General features: G+C 30.7%; 1 protein-coding gene across 2 annotated transcripts in view; it reads right to left on the bottom strand.

Annotated features, from left to right (window-relative positions):
• LOC130451814 (rhophilin-2) overlaps positions 1-25,368 on the bottom strand; it is a 46,571-nt gene that overhangs the window by 13,205 nt on the left and 7,998 nt on the right. The window contains exons 1-2 of one of the 2 annotated variants that reach the window (XM_056791085.1): positions 13,548-13,653; positions 6,828-6,979 (exon numbers count right to left, since the gene is read on the bottom strand). The exons of the other annotated variant lie outside the window; for it this stretch is intronic. Coding sequence (XP_056647063.1) covers positions 6,828-6,914 — 87 coding nt within the window. The 5' untranslated portion in view covers positions 6,915-6,979; positions 13,548-13,653. Of the gene's footprint in view, positions 1-6,827; positions 6,980-13,547; positions 13,654-25,368 lie in introns of those variants that run through there. 2 annotated transcript variants of the gene reach the window in all.

The raw sequence follows: 25,368 nt of genomic DNA on the forward strand, positions 1-25,368 counted from the left end.
TAACCTGCTTAAAAATCTATCAACTTTCCCTCTATTGGGTTATTTTATGACTCGACCTACCTGCACTTCTTAGCGCCGAAAATACATGTCGGATTATCTACCCTTCTTGGTCAGACAGGTAAAGAAGGATGGTTAGCGCCCAAATTACACCCGCCGTATAAAGAGTAATATAATTAACCACCAGTTTGTCATAAATATTCAAAAATGATTACAAAATGTTACAAATGAATTCAGTGTAGCAATATTTTATGTACAACTTATATTTTTTATAATAAAATTGATTAGAAGTTAGATAAATTTGTTTATTCATTTATTGAACCAGCTGTTTCTCGATTTTTTTTGAGACTTTCCGAAGTTATTTGCGACGATTTGAACTCAATAACAATATACTATAATAGGCATAACGAGAATGTGTCGAGGAATAGGTATATATTCTCAAAAAATATTATTTGTATTAACTTGTAAAGGGCATTTGAATTGGCTTTCCGCGGATATGATGAAAGCGATATTTCGGGTAATCTTGGTATATTTCTTGGACTCTCTACAATTTTTTTGACTGAATTGGATGCAACTCGAAATAAACGTTATTTTAGTGGAACTCTCTCAACATTTAATTGTTCAATATATTTTCGAAATCTGAAGACGTAAAGTAGTGCTTGGTGATCCATATTTTTCTAGTGTGGCAATCGTTTCAACAATCCATCATTTCAGGTAGATCTCTACCCGGTTATTTTAGCTACTACTTTTCTTTTTAAATGTGGTCGAAATCTTTAATTCGTCTTGTTAAATCGTATATCGGGCGTGACAATTTTCGTCATCGATTTTTATTGACTATTAATTTTTTTCATTTCTATTAATAGACCGCAATAAAATGTCTTGTTACATAAGAATACTTTAATTTAAAAATGCCTCATATTTATAGTTTATCTCACAGAGTATTCTAAGTGCATATTAACGAAATACATCACTAAGCACTTAACTTTCTATTGTTATTTCTGAAAATATCTTTATCTCTCGTGGAATGCTATTTCGTATAACAATATGATACAGGAAAGGAACTGCTTAATAAACCTAAGTATTAATTTTAATTTTTTGTATACTTCACTGAATGATAATGCTTATGCGCTTCAGTACACGCCAGAAAAGTATTATTATTGCAATGAGATAGAATAACTATTATTATTTATATGAATGTTTTCTCAGATAGCCTTAACTGTTTTCTATAGTTAGTTAAGGGAACTCAGTAATCGAAAAATAAAATTAGTACAAAATAAAAGTAGAATAAATTGAATTTAGAAACGTGTGTTGCCAATGCATACTTCTGATCAAGTCCTCCAAGTAATTTTCACTCACTCTGGTTCTCCAAGACCTAAGAAGTTTCGTGTCCAAAAATCTGCTGGAAAAGTTCTTGCTTCAGTTTCTTAGGATTGCCATGGAGTAATCACGATTTATTTTTTGGATAACGGTAGAACAATAACTGGAGATTATCAATCGACATTACTGACCACTCTACGGGAAAAAATTAAAGAGAAAAAACGCGGAAAGCTATCCAAAGGTGTTTTGTTTTTGTAGGACAACGCCCTGCACACAAATCTCATGTTGCCATGAATAAAATTTAGCTTTGAATTACTAGAACACCCCCCTTATTCAACAGATTTGGCTCCGTCTGACTATAATCTCTTTCCACAACTGAAAAAAAGTTTGTAAGGTTGTAAATTTTCTTCCAACTAGGAGGTAATAAAAACTGCGGAGGTCTGGTTTGCAGAGCAAGAAGAAACATTTTTTTTGAAAGGTCTAGAGACGTTGCAGGTTCGCTGTAATGAATGTATCCAATTGAAAAGAGAATATATTGAATAATAAAATATTATGATATTGAAATTTTGTTTGGTTCTATAGTAGGCTAACTCGAAACCAGTTGTTACCTAACTCGAAATCCTCTATAACATGAAAAACTCCGTAGCTCGAATTTTTTGCCTTTCCCTTGAAGTTCGAGTTCGAGAGGTTCTACTGTATATGTTCATACCATGAATTGAGAGTTTCAACATTTAATTCAGAAATAAATAGTTTAACTTCAAGGCAAACTGATAACTTCTGATAAACAAATTATTTTTGTGACACCATACTATATGTTTATTTCATTACCTTTCAACCTATAGCCGTAGGCAGTAAATATTTGCATATTAAAAATGCCGAGACTCTCCCATTTACGAAAACCTGTTAATGTTTTCGATCGGATTTGTTTGCCATTGGTATTTGTGGCACACTTATCTGATTACCCAATTGGTTGGTTTGTTTTAATGAAGAACATAAAAAACACCGTACGCATTTTTAGTTTTTTGCAACTTTGTATATGTTTGTATTGAAATAAATTTGCGTAAAAATTATCGGCACGCAATTTTATTGTTTGGAACGTCACACATTTGCATTCTTTATTTTCTACGTCTGCTCAGAGATATCCTATATTCCTTATTTAGCATTATTAAAGTCTTTATTTTTTTTATAGAAATCCTCGTATTTTTTATTCGTTTCTAGTTACGGACCTGGTACGCAATGTACAGTTATATCAGGAAGAAAAACACCATCACTATCACACCATCAATGATGAATACAGAAAATACCACTGGTTCGTTAAAGGCTGTAGGTTTTTCTAATCCACACGTAGGCTACCATCCATCGTCATTCATATACATAAGTCTTATCTTTCAATTAATTATACGTATGAATTATGTATGCGAGGCCATTTCCTGTTGTTTTCGTTGAAAATACCAATCGGCATGCTACATTTTTCTCTCGCTTCTTACTACATTTTAACAAACGGAAAATATATGATTAAAGGGATTATTATCGATATCAAGATGCAGAGAAGATATTTTTTGATTAGTAAGATCTTAAAAAAAGTCTTAATTTGGTTTTTGGATATTGATTTTGAACTTCTCTTGGTTGTAATGTTCGGGAAAGACCTGCATTGGTAGTTGATTCCACATGCTTGTACTTCTCCAAAGAAATAAGTCCAATAAATTGACGTTATTGGTGTTTGCAAGCAAACTTGGTCTTCATGAGCCACGTCTGTCTGTCTGTCGAGTAGATCTTGCAAATACTGCTCTAGGCGGAATTATTTGGGACAGCTCGGAAAAGCATCTTCCATGGTATTATCCACTGGTTTTGATCCACTCTGAGTCGCCAATAAGGCAAATTACTCTTTTCTGTATTGAATCGAGCATCTTTAGGATATGCTTGGGAGTCAAACTCCAAATGTACCAGCAGTATTCCTAAGATGGACGAATCTGGGCCTTCTAGAGGATTAGAGGTTATAAATCAATGGTATTTGAACATTCTTTCACTATAAATTATGATGAAATGCACTTTTTGCGTTCACTTTAGATACTAAATCACTCGATAAGTCTGTGATTGTCACACATAAGGCGCTTTAAGAAGTACCAACAAAAGACTATGTGTAAAATTTCATGACATATCGATTAGTCAGGAAAAAGTGACAGCCAACCAAGTGAAGCTAATTTTGTTATTTCAAAACAATGGATTCAAAACAATTTCGTGTGTTAATTTTTTATTGCTTCTTGATGAACCAATAGAGAATACCACACACAGTTGTTGAATGCTTTGAACGCAAAAATCATGTCGAAGAAAAAACCATTGTTCCACCAAGACAATGCACCGATTCATAAGTCGATGGCAACGATGATCGAATTGAATGAATTACAATTTGAATTGCTTCCTCATCCAGCGTATAGTCCAAATCTGGCCCCCAGTGACTACTGGCTATTGACTAATCTCAAAAATTGTTCGCCGGTCAGAAATTTAGCTCAAATGAAGAAGCAATTGATGAAACTGAAGCCTATTTTGAGGTAAAAGACAAATCCTTCTACAAGCACGGCATCGAGAAGTTAGAGAAACTCTCGAATGAAATAAAATTCATGAATAAAATCGATTTTTGCCAAAAAAGTCTTTTTCTTAGTTAGTTACACGACTTAATGGAACCATATGTTTTTGAATCAACTGTTTTTTTTGGGAGGAAAATGTTAAATGGAAATACTTATTGGACATTGTTTTTCTAGCTAGTTTTTTTCAAAATATTTCGTATATATCTATAGGCGATTATCTCTATATTCATGTAATAAATTTTTAAATAAACGAAAAAAAGAAAAATCTAATAAAATAATATAGGTTTGGGAATATATGTAATCTATGAGCTGTCAAATTTTCGCATTGCGCGGGTTTGTATCTTCGAAACGCTGTTAGATAACAAGTTTTTAACAAAATTGAACCCTAACAACAAGTTATATATCAAATTTCCACATTCCGCTAGCTGCTGGCTCAGAAATTCCACCTTTTAGAACACTTCTTTCGTCAGATTAATCGATTCGTCCTCAGGAAGTACAAACCAGACTCTATCCTGTTTCTCTATTGAGCCGTGGAATAAAATTGAACCCTAAATGCAAATTGATAAAAGCTATATTATTCATAGTGAAATAAATTAATTCTCAAGCGAACAATTTAAAAATAAAATATTATTCTACTTTCCCTGTCACTTCCACCACATAACTTAAGCGTTTCTTTGAAAAAATACGATTTTTTGCATAAGCCACAGCTTTCTAAGGTGATGTTCGCTATGTCTGTCCGTTAAATCAATATTGAAACAGCGTCTTTAATTCCATTATTTTCACTTTCAATGCACGACGTAAGAATGAAGTAGACTTCCTATCTGTAGATCATATTAATGCGTTAACTGTTCATTTACCAACTATATACTGGGCGTGTTAATACTTTCTTACATCAATTGCATTTATAGATGTAATAAAATATCTTGTGATACAAACGTGTCAATATTATCGATTTAAAAGAAAAACTTATCACTTAATTCATATGTAAAAGTGATTAATTACTTAATTTTCGACGAATCCTAATGACATTCTTATTTTTGGTCAAAATGACATATAATGATATCATCAATGTATAAATGAATTATGTCAGGTCAGTTTTACTCTAATTACTGTTATTTCCTTACCAAGACATTTTTAGATAAACGAAGTTTTAATGTTTTTACCGTTGATAAACTGCAATTTGCTAAATTATTGTTTGAACTCTTGAATTTTTACGTTAATAAACAATCAAGTCTACCTTCGTACAATTAAAAAGCATTTAAAATAGACTAAAATTACCTCTTCGCATGCAATAATCTACATAATTAGCTACATTTCCAATTTCTATGAGAAAATCATTAATTTTACAATGATTAATCAAATTTTCAATAAATTTACCTTTGATACAGCGAACTTTTTCTCCTAACAGTCAGGAAAACGGTAACATACGCCATTCATATACAAAAGTCTATTGTGTACAACGCAACTACCTCAATACAAAGATATTTATTCTATAAGACAGCCTTTTAACCACTCGATTCTCATAGAATTGAGTCAAAGCTAATGTACGCAGTCTCTGGAATCCCTGGGAAAAAACAACAAAGATGTGGGTACCCTGATACACCGGAGTACACGACTATAAACCAATTGACATAAACAAGAGTAAATCAGGAAGAAGGAGTAAGGTCTGAAACAATCGGAAAGATTCCTTCCTTATTCTACTAACTGGATCCAAAAGGTTCTTTCATTGAGCAAAGAGAAGCCAAGGAGAGTCGTTGTCGTTTCTGTAAGGACCAAAGGAAATAGCCGAACCATACCTCTGGGAATGCTATCCATAGATAAAGGTTACTGTACTTACTGAACTTATTTTAGTACTTTATGAAAGTATGCAATAAATTTATTAAGTTTGACAGTTTATCAGGATAATATTAATAAATACATACGAATAAAGAAAATAAACAGTTAAAAATAAACTACTTCAATAGCGTGTCATTGAAGCAGCCTGTGATAAACGACGTTGTTCATTTTGTTATCAGACGTAACAAGAAATGAAGCGGATAGTCACGTACAATCGCTTTTAAGAAAAACATCCTTTTTCTAGATTCAAGTCACAAACATAGTGTGAAGATAAGCTCATAATTTTTTGGGATAATAAAAATATTAGTACTTCCCACTTCCCCTTTTGAAAAAGTACCTCTCACTCAACCATTTGTTACTTTTGTGCTTAACATGTACGATGTACTTACTTTCTTGATGGGCTTATCATTCGCTGAATGGAACAATTCAGAGGAATTTCTTAAATCCTCGTTAGAAAATGCTTCTTCTACTACAAAGTAAAATGTACGCAAACAACGTCCATTAGAACTATGCAAACGATGGGGACGCTGCCAATTCAAATAATTCCATGAAGATTATCTCATTATTAATCTGTACTATAAACTCGACGATGAATGGGGCGGTGGTTCGTAGCCCAATTCAATTAATATGACTTCAATGAGTACGTTCTCCGGATGAAGTCTACTGTTTCGACAGTTATTTAGTATCTGGTGTGTATCAGTGAATCCAGGTTTCGTCCGCTTAAACAGTCTCAAACACTGTTCTTAAGTGGTTAAACACACCTTCAATCGGTGGCGGACCGTGGCGAAATCGTGGGACGTTATTCTTCGTGATAACTGTTTCCCAGGCACCCATCAAAAACCGAAAATTTGTTAGAAAGATATAAAAACAAGTCAACTGTGGATATAGTTGATAGCAAAATATTTTTTGAGAATATACATAAGCTTTGTTTAACGTGCGAAACAAACCCGACGATTTCTCATTATCTCACAGGGTGTGCCAGAGAAAAATTGACCTCTCCAGGAACTAATTGAGCATCTGGTCGTCAATTTTTTGTATATACATCCTGTATGAATTTTATTATTTTAGTAATATGGATTAAAAGGTCCTTACCTGTGGTATACTGATATCGGGGATTAAAAACATCTTCTGGGAATCGAAAAGTTTATCATTTTTCTTGAACGTGCAAAATTTATTCATGTTAGCAGTTTATTTGAAATTCACGCTTAAAATTCAGTTCACTACACAAACATGATGGAAAGTAGCTGAAGAAAAAAATTGTTTCAAGTTGATACAAAGAGTTTGGTTTCGCTGTAACTTATTAGCAGTAAAATATATTTAAAAAGAAAGTTTAACATCCAATTAATATTGAAATGCCTTGTACAGTGATATTTGAAAAATGTTATTAAAACAATTATGGGAATATACATTATTTTATTGTTTTTCAATCACTTTTAACTGTTAGTCCGACTCCGACATCTGGCTTTTCTTTGGAATTGAATGTCAGTGAGATTCCGTAAATATAAACAAATAAAAATCTAATTACTTGTTCTCTCAGCTACGTCTCAACTTACAGAAAAATCTTTGACACACAGCATATATACAGTGTGGATCAAAAATACTAATAAATCATTTTAAAATTTGAAGTGAAAATTTCATCCCTGAATTTAACCCAATTATTTAAAATGGATGTTGGGGCTTCTGATACTTCATCCAAAACTTTAATCTTCGTTACAGAAATTGACGAGATAATAAAATTAAGTTTGTTCAAGAAATTCTATTCTGATTTATGACTAATATTGTTATTTTCAGGTCTCGTATATTTATAATAACAAAAATGTAATGCATCTGGTTTCTGCAATTCCGTACAATAAGATAAAATCTTTAGTACAATTGTTTACTTTATAATCGAACGATAAAAAGCAAAAGAAGTTGGCAGTTATTACTCCAAATCGCTGAATAGCAAAACATGCTTTTGTAAATCTGATCTCAAGATTTCTTCTTATAATGAAAGTATGCTTCTCAAAAGATGATATAACTAACTCAAGAATATTATGCCGATCACCTGAGATGACGAAGGCATGTATGTTGAATAATTTATCGGGACTCCTTTTTATGGAGAAGTGCAAGCATGTGGAATCAGCTACCAAGGTACGTCTTTCCCGAACACTACAACTACTCGAGTGTAATAGATCTTGCGCTTGTTTTTTACATAAAAAAATGCTGCATTGATAATGGGTTTTTATATTATCTATATGAAACGCCATCATTCACTCAATTTATGTAATGAATTTTATTCACCGGAGAAACTGTTTTTGCATGCTATAGATTCTATTTTTTCCTCTCCATATATGCCCCAACTTCATTTTTCTTACATCTTTGCCGCTGAATTCGTCACTTATTTCTCGGTTCTTTATAACCCTATATTTCCCTTCACCAATTTCGACTGGTCCCATTATTGTTCTTATTGTCTTTCTTTCCGTTCTTCTCAATTTTTCTTCATCATTTCTTGTTAGTGTCATTGAGAGTTTTTCAGTCAAAGCTTAAAATTTTTGAAATTGAATCAAATGTTTTCACTATAGGAAATTTGTACTAATTGAGATCGGCATGTAAGCTGCACTGGGCATCACCTATCAAACAGTGTGGAGTCATTTCTCAGAAGATCAAAACGGGCAATGAAAAAAATATAAAATATGATAACGTTTAACTGAAACGATCGTTAAGCGACACAGAGGACTATAGTATCAACCAGATTACAGAAGTAAATTCAGAAGAAGCGTTTGGAGTAGCTCAATTGAACAGGCGATGTGTTCCATCTTTGATGGCTCGCCAAAAAATGATTAGCTTTATTGGGAAACTCAAATGCACCCAGTATAGCCCAGATAATATACCATCTCATTATCATTTATATATTCAACCTTGCAAACTTTGTCTGATTAAAAAAAATTGAGGAATAAATATATGGAGTAATAATGGCACATAAACTCTTGAATAACTTTCGATTGTTAATACAAAAAAATTCCAAAAATGAGGTAAGAATCGGAAAATAGTTTCAGAGATTACCCAATATTTCCTCTAGGGCAAAGACGAAGAAGAAGAGACCCCCATATATGTCGGAAACTTCCTATTGTCCATGACCGTCTAAAGAGTAAAATAAATCTGGTTTATGAATGGCAGCGACAGGTAGTGACAGTCAACCATGAACGCTCAACTTTTTGTTCCCGAGTTCAATTGCAAAAAGTCAAATTCGCCCCTCTAAAAGCGGCCTTACAGTTAAACCCACTAAAAATTACCAAATTTGACATGGTCTATTAATCCTATCTTCTCGACCGTAGGACCCAAATGCATATATTTAATGGATTTACTATGAGCTTAAGAAACTCTAACCAATCGGTCTTTGTTTCTTCAAATATACAAGGCGTTTCCAAAGTAATCGACTGAAATATCGTATATAATATCAAAGTTACTGCAAGAAAATATTCATACAAACATTAAATTAACAATATTATCAGCAACGTTCATAATTTTATTGATTATTGTTCATTGAATAGACAAGGAAAAGAAAATTGTATGCGGTTTGGTTATATCAAAGAATATCAGATAATAATGTAAGAAAAATATATTTCTGTAAATATGCGTGATAATGATATCAAGCTTTTTTGCATAATCAATTTTTTTGCTTACATTTTTCCAAATTTTTGAGCGTTGTAAAACTTTTAAATTAAGATAGTTTGTGTATTATATTATGGAAAATGCTCAAAAACATTTAAAACATGAATAACTCTAGATCGTTTGTTTAAACAAAATTTTTTCGTTCTTTTTACCACGAATTTCGAAAATTAGAGACAAAAATATTGAAAGTATTTTTCTTCAGTTACGTTCCATCTGAAGCAAATCCAGATACACATTAAAACCACTTGTTTCACTAACTCACCACGAGATTTAAAATTTTTAAAAGAACAAAAAAAAAGACACACATAAAACCACTAACCACCTGTTCCGATCGATATAACCGTGATAAAATACAAAATAATATCGATGAGCGACACACCGCGACGTAAGACAACTTCTTACGGTACTTTTGGTGAAGAAATGAGGTTGGCGCATTTCTTCTCTCTCGAGAGAGAAGAAATTGAAAAGTCGTCTCGGTTGAAGAAGAACGACAGGTGGGAGGAAAAATATTGTGTGCAATCAAAATTCCGAGTAATCGTATGGATGTAGTGCGATATTTTTGGGAAATTTTTGGGGCAAGGTTAATGACTCCAATAAAAGTCATGTTTAACTTTCGTGTTAATATACTAAATAATTATTAATTGCATTTCATGTTTTGTCCATTAAATAACTATAAAATTGAGTTATTTTTACTCATACAGTAAAAAACCGCTTTAAAGGATTTTCGAAATTCTTTTGAGCATAAGGCTCAATTTGTGGACACCAACGAGAAGCTAAATTCTATGTGTGAGGACTAAAGGAATATGAATCACAAATAACCAACTTTACAGGAAACTTCAAATACTTAAAGCTCATTTTTTTATAAATGATTACACAACCATACAACAGTATTTTTTTTAATAGCAAAATACGGATTCCTTCAAAAATTGAAAAATATTAGAATAAGCTTTTAATTCTCATGGATGGTACTGGACAACAATCGGATTATGGTGAGATATAGAAAAGGCTATCAGCATATGAAGCAACGAATTTTCCAGGCCTTATGACGAGATTTAAGTCCTCTATACTCCTGAATCGAAAAAACAGTTAAGACAGTGGTTGAACTTGTTCTGAGAACGGCAAAAACATTGTCATCTGCCGGAAAAGTGATGGCGTTTTCTTCTATTTGATTCCAGGAATTTCTGAATTTTTATAATTGATTGCATGTTTGTTTGATGTTCAATGGTTGGTTAATGCAGTTTAGATTGTTTGGAAAATAGATTACGAGGTCATCAATACCATAAAAAAATAAAACTGCATTAACAGACTATGAAATATCAGAAAAATACACATTCAATAACAAATATTCAATAATTTTTGAAACCTAACCTAACCAAACGGAATCAAATACAAAAATTTATAGCTCTATTTTAAAAAATTCAAAGCAACTACGACTATGATTATTGATGGGTACATATTATGATGGCTACATGTTTTTGAAATGTAATTTTGTTTCGTACGACTGTTTAATGCATTAATGTTAACTTTTTTTACTGCTAAAATAACTCAAAAACTATACATGATATCGAAGGATTTATTTTTAACAGAGTCAATTATTAATTGATTATTCATCACAATAATTGATAGTAAACTTTAAACAATCACTTCCAACATAAATTCACGAAGATGTTTCATGTTGCTGCTGCTTAGAAACGTTAGATGTTTCTTGAGAAGAGATACTCCTGCCAATTTTTAGCCATTAAAAACACTTATTTTAAGCACTTAATACAAAAATAACTACGTTGTGATGAATATTTTTATTTAAATAATCATGTAGTAGGTTGCCTAATATAATTATGCAAATTGTCATTGTCGAGTAATATTTTGATGAAGACCGAAATAGGTCGAAACGTCCAATTTTTACCCGTACCTTGAAACTAATTTTCTATTTAAAGAAAAGTAAAATCAGAACGATTTATCAAAAAACTTATTTTTATTTAGACGATATGTTATCCAATTGCACTTTTACTATATTTGTATTCCCAGTATTTAGTGTTGCTGAAATTTAATATCAATTTTTCGTTTTAATTCATAAATTCATTCATTCAATCATTCATAAAAACATGTAAGAAGATATCTTAAGAAAAATATTAACAACATAGTATTAGAATCAATGTATTTACCTCGAAATTTCAATAAAACTATATTACCAGGTAGATTGATCTAATTAATCAATTTATGGTAAATTTGGCAAAGATTTTTTATATCTTTTCTATCATTTACAGAAAATTCATCTTGTTTTATGTGTATCATTTCTTTGATTGATGATTTTTTGTAGCTCGTGTCTTGAGCTAAGATTTTTGTTTTTTTTTTAAAGTCAAATTCATGATGCATGCATTTTGGCTTATTTGTGACCATTTATTCTGTTCTCCAAGTATTGTGTAGTCATTCCTATATAATTTTTGGGCCATTTCAGACATGGTATGGAATATATAATATTTGATTTCTTAGTATCTTTAGTTTTGTTTTGGTAAATATACACTTTCACGGTCACTTGGTTTTTTGGCTCTAGAAAATCGAAAAATGGATGGAATTTAATGATCTTGGTCTCAAAATGTTCCATTTTACGGAGGATTTATAAAAAAAAATAGTAGAAATAGCTGGAGTGAAAATTTCTCATAGTTTTACTATTTTAAATCGTAAAAAATGGTTTTGCAAAATAATCCTCTACAAAAAATTATGGTAATTATACACTTTCGCGGTCACCTGGTTTTTTAGTTAGGTTAGGTTAGGTTAGGTTAGGTTAGGTTAGGTTGGGTTAGGTTAGGTTAGGTTAGGTTGGCTCTAGAAAATCGAAAAATGGATGGATTTTAATGATCTTGGTCTCAAAATGTTCCATTTTACGGCGGATTTATAAAAAAAATTAGTAGAAATAGATGGAATGAAAATTTCTCATAGTTTTACTATTTTAAATCGTAAAAAAAACGGTTTTGCAAAATAATCCTTTACAAAAAATTATGGTAATTATACACTTTCGCGGTCACCTGGTTTTTTGGCTCTAGAAAATCGAAAAATGGATGGATTTTAATGATCTGGGTCTCAAAATGTTCCATTTTACGACGGATTTATAAAAAAAAGTTTTTCTACTATTTACGGTTTAAAACTATTAAAAACCGCGAATTCAGCCACTACCCCCGTGTTTTTCATAAATTCGTCGTAAAATGGAACATTTTGAGACCAAAATTATAAAATTTATCTATTTTTCGATTTTTAATGGTCCAAAAACTATTAACATTGAAGAATATAGTACGAAACTATTCACGAAAATTGATTGTTTTTCATCGATTTCATTTTAAGCTATAAAAACTGAAAAAATCATTTTTTTTGGATTTTTTTTTAAATTGTTTGTTAATTTATGTAGAATACAAAAAAAATATAAGAACTTTATCTGATAAAGAGATAATTTTTTGTAAAGGATTATTTTGCAAAACCGTTTTTTTTACGATTTAAAACAGTAAAACTATGAGAAATTTTCATTCCGGCTATTTCTACTAATTTTTTTTTATAAATCCGCCGTAAAATGGAACATTTTGAGACCAAGATCATTAAAATCCATCCATTTTTCGATTTTCTAAAGCCAAAAAACGATAACGTGTTGTGTTATTCTATGAATTTAATTAATTTTTCTTTTATCTATGAAAACGGAACGAAGCAGATTGATCATTTTCTAACAAAATGCGAAATTCAGTTGTATGGAATTGCATACTTATTAACTGATATTTTAGTTTGGATATTAAATTAATTCTGTTTGTACTAAGGCCATTAGGTGAATTCAATTTATTTAATTGATGTATCGAAAGGAAAAATCGTTTTTATAAGGTGTTATTAATATCAATGAACATATCGAATATATTTACGGTTATATTGTTATATCAGATATCCGGCTTTTATTATAATGCAACTGACTGACAACTACCGTTTTCTACAGCAAAAACACGAAAAAGTACCATCATCTCATTGATATTCTTACCAATATTAAATAGAAAGGAAATAACAACAGCACGTTCGTAAACAGATTAACGTGACTGGTTTGTTAAAAATGTTTCAAGAGTCACAGACATGTATACAATAAATACGGAATTTAATGTAGCACATAAAAGTTCTGTATAAAAACACTCTCACCTGTTTTATGTAAATATGTTAAATCGATTCATATAAAATTCTTTTTGGGTCGAAATCAATATGCCGAGCCACATTTTGCCTTCCACTTTTCTCCCTAATTTCAAGTAATTTACGTTCTTTTCCTCAAATACTCATTTTTATACAGTGTGTTTATAATGTAACGTAACTTATATTTCGATTCAGACTAACTGTAAAGACGCTAAGAGGTATGCATCATTACACGAAAATAACCTATTAACATATTTTTTTGAAAAGTTCTTTCTATATTTTCAGTATTTATAAACTATTAAATGACAAAACGGCACAATTATACATTCAATGGGTCCTTATCTAGTCAAAAAAAGTAGTTACACTTTGTATATGTATATTGTATACATACAACGTCCAATTATAATTTTTAATTTATGTAAAGTGAACGTCCGCAGGTTGCGATCAACGCACTTTTGCGTTTAGTACGCAAACAAACTAAACCGAAGATTGTTTGATATAAACATCCGGAAATTGCCAGCACCGTTGCTTTACAAGTGACATTCTTCTTCTCAGCTACTGTTTATTACTCAATTAACTGTTTAAAGGGTATTATAAAATATTGAGATGTCACTTAACAGGAGACAAAATATAATTGGATTTTATTTAAGCTAGTCAAATGAATTATTATGCTGGAAACATTGGAGAGAAAGAGTAGCAAATAATTCTCTATATAATTTCTTTTTGAACCTTTTTTGACCACCTCAATGAAACGGTTGAGAAAAATGGTCCAATTTAGATGGATAAGAGCTATTTAAATAACGTATACTATTTTGAGCACTTTTCAAAATTGTCATGTAAGCGGTTTTTCGTTTATAAAACTAGTTGTGCTACTTGGGATCTTTTTCTGATTTATTTTATGCCGCTTTTCATACCAACAAATTCTAAACTCCTTTAGAATGTTCTCCATTATTTCTTCTATATTTCTCGGTCTCCCCATGATTTATTTACTCTCATCGTTTCGTTTTCTCGCTTTCTCCTTCCTTATTTGTCCTGTTTCTTGCGTTTCACGTGCCCCTTCTTTCTTTTTGCAGTTATTACACTATGTATTATTATTTCTATTATTCTCCAAGTTACAAATCTCCCTTTCAATATTTCAAAATTTATAACGTTTCCTTCTCTTAATCTCATATTATAATCACAATTCAATCTCTGTCTGATTTTTTCCACTTTTCATTTGTATTAACTTGGTTTTTGTCTCATTTTCTAATGTTTTACAACCGTTTTTGTCTTTGAAGTGACCCCCGTATATTCGATACGGAAGGGATTTCTGATACTTGGTTGTTGTGTAACGTTTTGCATAATTTTTGTATTAATTGCATAAAACTGGATCCAATTATCGTATTGTAAACAATATCGAGTTCAATTTGCATCTCTGCTCGACCATTAAAAAGGAATTATATTGAATAACAAAAAATGTCATGGAAGAAGTGAAAATTATGAAATTTCTAATCATTTATCTACCAGATGAAATACATAAGTTTAGTTGAAATATGCTTGTAGTGGAAGTAATTTGATTAAATGAAGTTATCTAGAATAATAACGCTTCACTTTATTTTGTTTTCAAATTCTAGCGAATATAATCGTGGATGTTTTATCGTTAAAAGTATAATGTTTTTGCAATTATTCAAATTATTCAAATTATATATTTTATTCGATATAAACTGACGCCCTTGATCAAACTAGTTACCAAAGAGATTCATCGCAACTTCCTGTAACTTTTTTAAATGATTTCCGACTAATTATTGTGAATTTATTGGTCGATTCAAAACAAATTAAGATATAAAAATAGATTTCAATTATTAAAATCGAATTTGAAATTTTGGTATGGTATGAATGAAGATATGAAATACATCATCCCATTACCCGTACCTCTTTAGGTACCGTAATACGGACCTAAGGGATTAGCTTTGATCAATAATTTAACAAAACAAAAAAACATGGATTCAACAGACCATGGATATTACTGTTATTATTCTCATTGAATGTGAGTCTAATAGTGTAATTTGCTGGGATATCCAAAGCGGAACTTCTATCTATTATTATTACATAATAATTTAAAAATTGAAACTTCTGTTATATATTTATGTATGCTGAGGTACCAGTTTTTAATTGGGATTAGTATATTGAGAAACTTGATCAGCCACATGACTAGAGATTTTTGCAATATGTTATTTAATCTAATTAAATGATTCTAAATATGCAAATAGCTATTGAAATATATGGAAAATACTAGAAACAAAATTTAAACCAAATATATAGGAACAACTGTTATATTGATGTATCTGCACCGTCCCAGATCATTCGGTAAATCTGTTTAGATAGAAGATTTTTCAACAAACCGTCTGCATAAGTTTATTAGAAATATACATACATACATAAATTACGAATATATTGATGAAAGTTATATAAAATGGACTATTATCTTTATTATTTTTAACATTGGCTTAATAGTAATACATTATATTTATCGAGTCATGAAAGGCTTCTGCCCACTTTTTGAGCACATTACAACATCACATGATCCCGCTCTTAGACCTCTGCAGAACAGCTGATATCTGTTATTTGACCATATTGATGTACTTAGGGGGAATCTGAATAAGTTAACACTTTGTTTCATTCAATGAATGTTCATTTTAATAATATTTACTTTGTTTTTTAAAGTTGTTCACGAAGAAAGTATAAATATGATATTTATTCGTTTTGTTACATTTTTCAAGTTTATAACAAAAAGACTTTTTTTATTTCAAATTTCTCATCAACCATATACTGGTTATTAGCGATTTAGTAGAGGTTAAGTATTTATATATATGAACTCTATCCTGATCGTATGTTAAATCTAATTGGTTTCCCATCATTTAAGATGGGGTCATCAAGAATATCTCCTAGTAAGCGACCTCTGTGGTTTATAGATGTGGATCCCCACATGGTGTTATGGGTATTGTACCAATAATTCATCTAATTCTTTAGCATCTACTTGATATGCTGGAGGAATATATACATTGCAGATATTTACTTTTGGATTAGTGTGTAGTTCGATAGCTACGGCTTCAAGGTTTGTAAGGATCGTGATATCTGCAGCGTGGAGAGATTTTTCTGCAAATATTGCTACTACTCCGCTAGCTATTTCAGTATTTATTCGGTTCTTGTAGAAGCTGTTGAATTGCCTGAGCGGTTCGTTGTTATTCTGTTTGAAATTGGTTTCTTGAAGACAAATAATTTCGCATTTCTGTTTGGATAGGATGGTTTGCAACATTGGTAAGTTGTCCATGAAAATACAGATATAAAATAGAAGGAAAGGAAAAAAAATATTAAAGTAAATTATTGGTTCAGTTAGTTAATATTTGTTTCAGATGATTCACTTTCTGTTTCTGAGAGGTCTGTTTCTGGTATGTTCATTTGTAGGTGAGAAAACAGTTTCTTCTTGAGTTTATTGCATCTGCTTTTGATAGATCTGTGCTCAAAGAAAGGGTAAAATTTTGTTAGCATGTCTAAGTATTAATGCAGTAAAATCATTTGTGTACTTCTTTATAATACTTATTGGATCAGATGAACCGTAGAAATTTTCAAAAAGGTCAGATATCTAGTTGTGGTCCAATATGAAAGGAGGATTCTGTTCTGAAATGACTTTTCTAATTGGTTCCATGAGAATTTCTGTAGAGATTTCTGTCTGGTTTATTTTTAGGCTTTTTACTTGGCCTATTTGGTTTGGGGAAATAAGGTTTCATAGTGTTCTCTGGTTTGTTTCCTTCTGGTTGAGGTAATTATTTGCTCGTAGTTGCGTTTTGCGGAGTTTTTTTTATGTTTATGGGGGATACATTCTGGGAGTGAGGTGTTATAGGGGTTTATGATAAGATCTCGGTGTGTGCTTGGGAGGTATTGGCTTCGGTATTTTGGGGCTGCCGAGAAGGTTGGGTGGGGTTTTGTGGTAGTTCAGTTATTTGGGGTTCTTCATAAGTTTGTAATTGGGAGTTCTTACAGTTTGCTGCAGTAAGACCTGGTTTTTTGCATGTAAAACATAGTAGACGGTCTTAGGATAGATAAATTATGTTATGTTATCTATTTTCAAAATAATAATTTCAAAATATGGGATTTGACGGTTAACCTGTACATATTTTCATTCTAGATTAAACTCATTTATTTAACTTTTATGTGTTTTGATTTTTTTCATATATTGTCCCAGAAGACTATAATCTTTGTTTATTATTTGAAGCGACATTTTCGACTATTTTCTGTATAAAAACTCAAATTAAAAAAAAATATAGAATATGTATAGGGGAAACAATACTAGATTAGATCCTTCTAAACAGCGTTAACAGAATTTTTTTAATTGGTAATACGTTTCCTATATACATTATAAAAGCATCAACTTAAAAGTGATTTGCTTCAAAAATATTTATTGATGAACATCTGTTGGCACATTTATTTTAATACACTCGGTAATGATACGCCATTGTAATTACCTACAAGGAAAATTAGGATACGTGATCCTGTTGCAACGGCTAGAATGAATTACAGAGTATATTCAGTCACTATTGTTGGTTGAGACTTTTTTTTGTTCATATTTATTCGTTTATTTACTAGCACCAGTTTCTATTTTTGACCATATTCCATCTTGTTTCATCATTATACGAAATTACAATATTGTAAAGTCTCAACGTGTTGCAAAAATGAATTTATAATAAATTTCATTTCATCTATTATTTTTATTGCCAATTTATACAAACTTTTACCCATTTATTCATCGTAATATATAAAACCAAAAAATAAAAAAAAAAACAGATCTAATTAATAAAAAAATAAGTTACATTTTTTTTTCAAAAGTCTCACTTTATTTCTAATGAACTAAAAAATTATATTTTTGGCGTAAATTTTGCTACAATTGATCAATCTAAATAATGGAAGCCAATGATGAAAAAATCAAAAGTATATTGTAAAAATATAGGTGCAGAAGAGGAAAATTGGTGTCATATAGGAACAATCACTTTTTAATAATTAACTTAAAAATCCGTTATTGAATAAAGTTAAAATTCATTGTCATGAAAAGAGTGTTAAATATTGGTGGTAAAAGTATAGTACTTAAGGTTATTTATTTTTATATAGGTACCTCTACATTTAGCATGTATGACGGATCTAAGAAAATGCTGAATCTATGGTAATAACAAAATGTCTTATGGAATATTGTTTTTATAATACCATTTTAATTATAAAAATTAAACTGGTTTCGATACTTATTACACCCGTATAACATCAGGTCAACGATCAAGAGCGATTTAACATGAGTTGATTCAACATAATTTCATAATATACTTTCATCAACAACAAAATATATATGAAAAATTTTTAATCAAAATACACGTTACCTTTATTAAAAAAGTGAATGTTTTAATTGATATATTTAAGGTTCGGTGTGCATGTTGCTTTAATTTCGTTACCTTTGATTACGTCTTTTAATTCCACATATTCTCTGCATTTAGTGTTAATATTATGATACAATCACACCCTTATAGATAGAAGCACCTTTTTGAAATAAAAAAACGGAAGCAGTGATAATATCTGCGTCCACTTCAAGTGTTGTACGGCTCTGATATATAGAATATGATGGAATTATTTATATTTATCTTAAGCAATTCTTCAAGGAAAATTCAAACTAATTACTGAGACTACTTCATTATAATTAAAAAATAGTTTTAACCGACAATGTTTTTTAATATTATTGTTGTTCATGTGTACGTATCTATGCTCATAGTATTACTACCCCAAGACATCTCAAAAGGGCTTTTCTTCTCCACACAAGTGCCGATTCAGCCCCATCTACACCGTTTATGTCAATATAGACACAATCCTAATTCTAAATGACCTTCAAGCCTGATTCGTGCCATCGAATCAAATATTGAGTTTGTTTAAAAACCCTTTTGAACCTCTGGATTCCAAAGCCCCATCTATTGCAATTTTCTGCGGTTTCCTGTAACCAGCTGTACACTTATTCACACCATATACTCAATACACACCAAAACCTCTTTAAATCATCAAACTATTTTATTTTGTAGTAGCTTATTCTCCCCTTAAATTTTTTCATGTCCACGTGCGATCGTTAGAGGAATAAACACAATGAACGAATTACACTAGTCCCAGCCCTGCAGGGAAGTTTTCTTTATATCAAAGTAAACGATATCCCACATAAAAATGCCTCTATTTTCTTCAATGGAATAACTCAGCTTCTCTCTTAAATCTCTTTCGGGTAGACGACCCCTTTTCCAAAAATTCCCTCTCCTTCCTCGATAATTTTTATATCGCCATTATTGAAATCCAAATCAAAAGCCCCAATCATCACTTGTCGGTCTTCTCCGCTTCCCTGTAACCAGGATGAACTGGTTCATCAGCCAAATGGCCGACGTTAAGGAATAATGCATCCGAAGGTGTAACTGTCATTTGGTTTCAGCGAAATTTTACCAACCAAAAAAATAAATGGTCTCTCTTTTGGAGTTTTGGATTGCCTTCCCTAACTTATTTTTACGAAAGTATGAGTTAGAGTTACAAACCCACTAATTTTAGCTGCTCGGTTCCAACTTCTTATATAATTATCAAACATCTAGTCACATTTGGAGTCGAATTTTTTTTAGGAAAAAAGTACTAGATCTTCCTAGGGTTGGTACGTCAAATAAGCTAGCTTGGAACTACTATCAGTTACTAGATATCAGTTTCTTGTTTGTTCAACAACTTTAATAGGTTTTTGTAAACTATGACAGACGTTTTAGGATTTTTAAGACTAATTTTAATTAGATAATTATCTATGTAGGTACACACCTCAAAAATAATCTCTTATCTCTTAAATTTTGTCTTGGGTAAACACTGAATTTTACAATTTTTTTCATTACTCTAATTAGTCACCACTTCAACAATGAATTTCGTAAAAACTAATGGATAGGCAAGAATTTCCAGTTCAAAATGACACTTCTATATTTTTTTTAGATCGTTATCATCACATATATTCATTATTGCGTTATATTCTGCTCATAATAGTGTTAAATAAACATTTTTTATTAAATTTACAACCTATAAACAGTAGAATAAGATTAGTTTCTTATTTGTTATGTACTTAAACTGTGATGTAAGTAGGTTATAATGGCATTCTTGTGTTCAATTGGTCGTGATAAAAAGTAAACAGTATGAACAAGATTACGTTGCTGATCATCAATCTTAATTACTTCGCATTTATGTTGCATGATTTGTCAACAGAATCGTGAATAAGAGATGATTTTGGCAAAAATTTTAATTCCTCTGATAAGTCCTCATTTTTTTATGATTTTTTCATAGTTATCCATTGAGATAACGAAAATTCTATATTTGTTCTATTAACTCAAACGCCCTCACTGCTTCTGAAATCTGAACTGCATAACTTAAACACCCACACTTAATATTTTCCTTTTTCTCCAACTATTTTTCCACACATTACTGATATTTTTCAAATAATTTTAACTCTTAAACATGTCTCTAACGAAATTCGATGTACCAACCATAGGATAGTGAGCTGCATTCAGGAACCATTGAGATATTGAAGCTACTTTATGTTTGAGACAAATCCTTATGAAATGCGTGCAATCAATTTAATGCCGCATAGCTAAATCTTCACAATTAAAAAACAAAAAACTATATTCAAACTTTCAAGTTTTGTTTTGTCCTCTTCTTCTACTCTCTTTACTATTCCTCTCCATCCGTTTCTATCCTCAGTTGTTTCTCTCCACTCAGTTATTCCCATTCTCAAATCTAATTTTACCTAACCCGTCTATTTCTTTTTTGGATTGTCTGTTTCTTTCTGATTTCTTTCCCTTCCATGTGTTCTTTTTTGGTAATTCTGCTTGCATCAATTCGATACACAAGCCCCAATTACCTAATAATTGTCCTTTTCCAATCACTTATTCTCCACCTAATAAAAAGATTGTCTTTCGAGAGAGCAAGGAGCTGGTATTAGGTTGGTTTTCTTCTGCTTTCCTAGTAACACCCCTTAAAAAACAATAGTATTCTTCATAGAATTAGATTATAGCCTTAACAAGTTTTTCACAAATGAAAACCGACAATACTCAAGAGACAGCCTCTCTAGTTTATCATTTTTCTATTGAATCATGTCATCAAAAGCGAGAAAGTATGCGAAATTTTAAGTCAATATTTTAACTTAGAAAATTTCATCTAAACAAACAAACAGATAAATTAACAGGGTAAGTCAAATAAAGTGTGGTAATATCAACTTCTTACATAATTGTAGCGAGTAGAATATTAATAAATTTTATGTTTCGAATGTATAACTGTAACTTGATGAAACTATTCAGCTCCGAAGATGTTTTTTTCTGAACCGAATTAACTGTATAAACAGATGACCTCTGAAATTTTGAGAGATATTAATCAGATTCAAGTATTACGTTAGCCATTGTTCTTTTTGTTTTTGACCGGTAAACCATTTAAATTCACACAATCAAGTTAACAGTACACCTCTTAAACACAAAGGAATCTAAAAATCACATTATTTATAATGGTTTTAATTTTATGAGATTGCACGAAATTCGCATTCGAGCTACTAGAGAATGGAGGTGTTTGCATTTATTATTACCACATATTATGCAAATCAGATATTTGTTATCGTTTGTTATAATAAAAAAATAAGACTATGAAAATGAATTTTCTAAACAATACATCAGTTAAATGAATTAAATTCGTCTCAAATTAAAATCAATTCTAAACATATGATGTATGTATGTATTTGTGCAAAAAGATTTATTTAATTATTATTGTGATTTTTTAATCAAAATAGAGTATTAGGAACAACAAATTCATTTTAAGTTTGAAAAAGATTTGACTCGTTTAATTACCTCAAAATTGTATCAACGGCATTGCGGATTGAATTACACACAAACAATCAAGAAAAATCTTGTTATGTTGATCCGTATCCCAAGCCTAAATTTATACAAAACAATATATTAAGTACTTGAAAAATGTATAAGGAATGGTTTACCATATATATATGATTTTCATGTATGTCAAGTTCTACTGGGTCAAGCCCAGTTCTCGGATAGATTCGAACCTCTTAGTTATACCATTTTCATTTTTTACTCAGTGCAGACCGTCACCTTGGCTGTTAAGTTTTGAAAACAGAGAAATATCTTAATTATGGTATGGTATGGTGTAGATATTCAAACGAAATATAATGACCGATTGACTGATGCCTCTAATAGATACAAACTAAAATGTGAAAAGAAAAAAAGGCCCAACAAAAAATTTAAAATGGTCATGTTTCATTAATGAGTGTTTCACTATCCCAGACGCCCAGAACAATCAATTTTTATTCGTTGAAACTTTGGACCTTTAGTGGCGTCATATATTGCGAAGTTGGCTATATAAAACCAATGTTTTCAAAAATTTTACAAAAATTGTTACAATAAGCACCGTCAAGCTTTCGAAACTTTCAAAGGAATTTAAAACAAAAAAAAAATAGAATGTGTGATAAAAACAATTAAATATAATATTTTTTAATTTATTTGGGCTTTTCTGAAATATCCATTCCTCAATAATAAAATATTGTAAGTCTAAAAGTTCTAATGATATTTCGGACTTGTCATAAGTCAAGTCCAATCATTGAAAAAATATTTCAGTGTACAATTTAAACTAAATCACATAGACACAAAGAACATACAAATTATGCAACTTTTAATAACACAAATTCACAAACAACAGAATATCTATAAAAGTTTAAAAAAATATATAGAAAATATGTTTTTTAAAAATCTTTTTCTCTAAAATAAGTTTCTCGACTTGAGACAGTGCGGCTTTGATGTACAGATATTTATAATATGGTATTTTTTTAATCTAAAATATAATGAAATAATTACTTGTGTATAATTTCTACCGTAAATCAGATATTTTATAGAAATAAACAAAAGAGGGAAAATAAGAAACATAAATCAGTTGATAGTTGATAAATAGTGACTACTGTCCAGTATTTTTGACGCTATATTTTGTGTATATATATGTTTAATTGTATTTTCCAAATTATTAATAATTATGAATAAAATGAGTAGTAATTATATATTATTAAAGTTTTTTAATTCTAATAAATAAAAATTCCCAAATATTTTAATAGTCATCGGCTAACTAAGGCGTTGTTTGCCCTACCCAGTTAGAAATCGGAGAAAGTTTCATTAAACGCCGGCGACCCTTTATTGAATCATTCGCATTTCGTATAGTTAAAGATGTTAAAGAAAGTATTCACTTGCATCTACCAATTTTTGGTTATAAATAAATATGAATGCATACGTGAATCGTTTGCATAATTTTGTTGCAATAATTTGTACAAGGAACAGCTTTTAAATTTAAAAAAATGGAACATGTGATGGATATTTTGTTCTTTTAAACATTTTTTTCAGGTCTGCAAAGAATCAGGAGTCGCTGAGGACCATGTTTATACAATGGGTTCAGAAGCAATTATAAGATTAATGCATTGAATTTGACCATCGTTTTTATCTACTTTAATGCACTATGCACCCATTTTCTTCTGTCCAATAATATGCAGTTATTATCACTGTCGATGACCGATACGTTATGTGTATCCCAAAACACGTCGGTTATAACCTTGTCAGACAATTATTGCATATTTGCTCGCTTGGAAGGACTCTCACAGGGTCCGGTCCACTTAAATGATTGCCGTTTTGTATCAAGTGTATAAGGGTGAATTCAAGATACAGATACATTTTGTCTAAACGTTCTGAATCATAGATTCTTTGTTACTTGTGTGTTACATGGGGAAGAAACGTAACACCTGTTTGGAAAAAAGCTTTTATATGATCAAATGCTCAAAGATTTATATCTACTAGCTCTACTAATCTCCGTATACCGGTTTATAATTGATGATTTTCCAGGAGAAGAGTTTCATAATACTTTTCAAGCTAACGCTTTACCTCAACGCAGTTTGTTCACTTTAACGAAATCTAACAAATAAACTATGTTATAAGCTCAAAAAGAAAAAAATGTGTATATATGTGATTTGTAATGACTTCTTTAAGATCTAGCACAGATGTTAGCATCTACATCTCAGTAGTTAGCTGAGCTTCGTATCAATATTTCTCTTTGGTCTACCTATAGAGCATGTTTGGGATAATGTCTTTGACATAGTTATACGATGACACTCATTCAAGAGTGACAGACATTCAGACAAGTAACGAAACACTGTAACAAACAACTGTTCTGAGCCAGACATTACCAAATGTCTTTTATCAAATTGTGTTTTACAGGATGATGCGCTTTTTTGTTATTCAGTATATTTACTTTCCGATGGTTCCTTATAAACGATTCTATTATTTACGGTACCTACTAGTGATTACATTAATTCTAACGTTATTTTCTCATGAAAGTAAAATAGTTACTACTGGTTTTTACAGAAAAGGTAAGTAATAGTTAACATTTATGTATCTTGTAAATATTGAACCAAGTTTGTAATGCCGATGTCGATATAACGGTGAAGCGAGTTTCAAATGGTTCTACTAAAACGGATTGCATTTACTTTCAAACACTATAATGTTTTTGAAGAATTTAAACGGTCAATATTGAAAAAAAAAATGATGAAATTTAAAACGACGAAGTGTGTTAAATTTTGCTTACATAATTATGTGACATTAACCAAAATATTGAAATGTACAAAAAAATTCCTAAAAAATAAATAATCAAATTCTTCAGTAACTCTACATTGCATAATGTTTAATATCATTTCTTTGAATATCTTCCAACACTGTCCTTTCTATGAACAAAT

The sequence above is a fragment of the Diorhabda sublineata genome, chromosome X, assembly GCF_026230105.1.
Source record: "Diorhabda sublineata isolate icDioSubl1.1 chromosome X, icDioSubl1.1, whole genome shotgun sequence".
NCBI lineage: Eukaryota > Metazoa > Arthropoda > Insecta > Coleoptera > Chrysomelidae > Diorhabda > Diorhabda sublineata.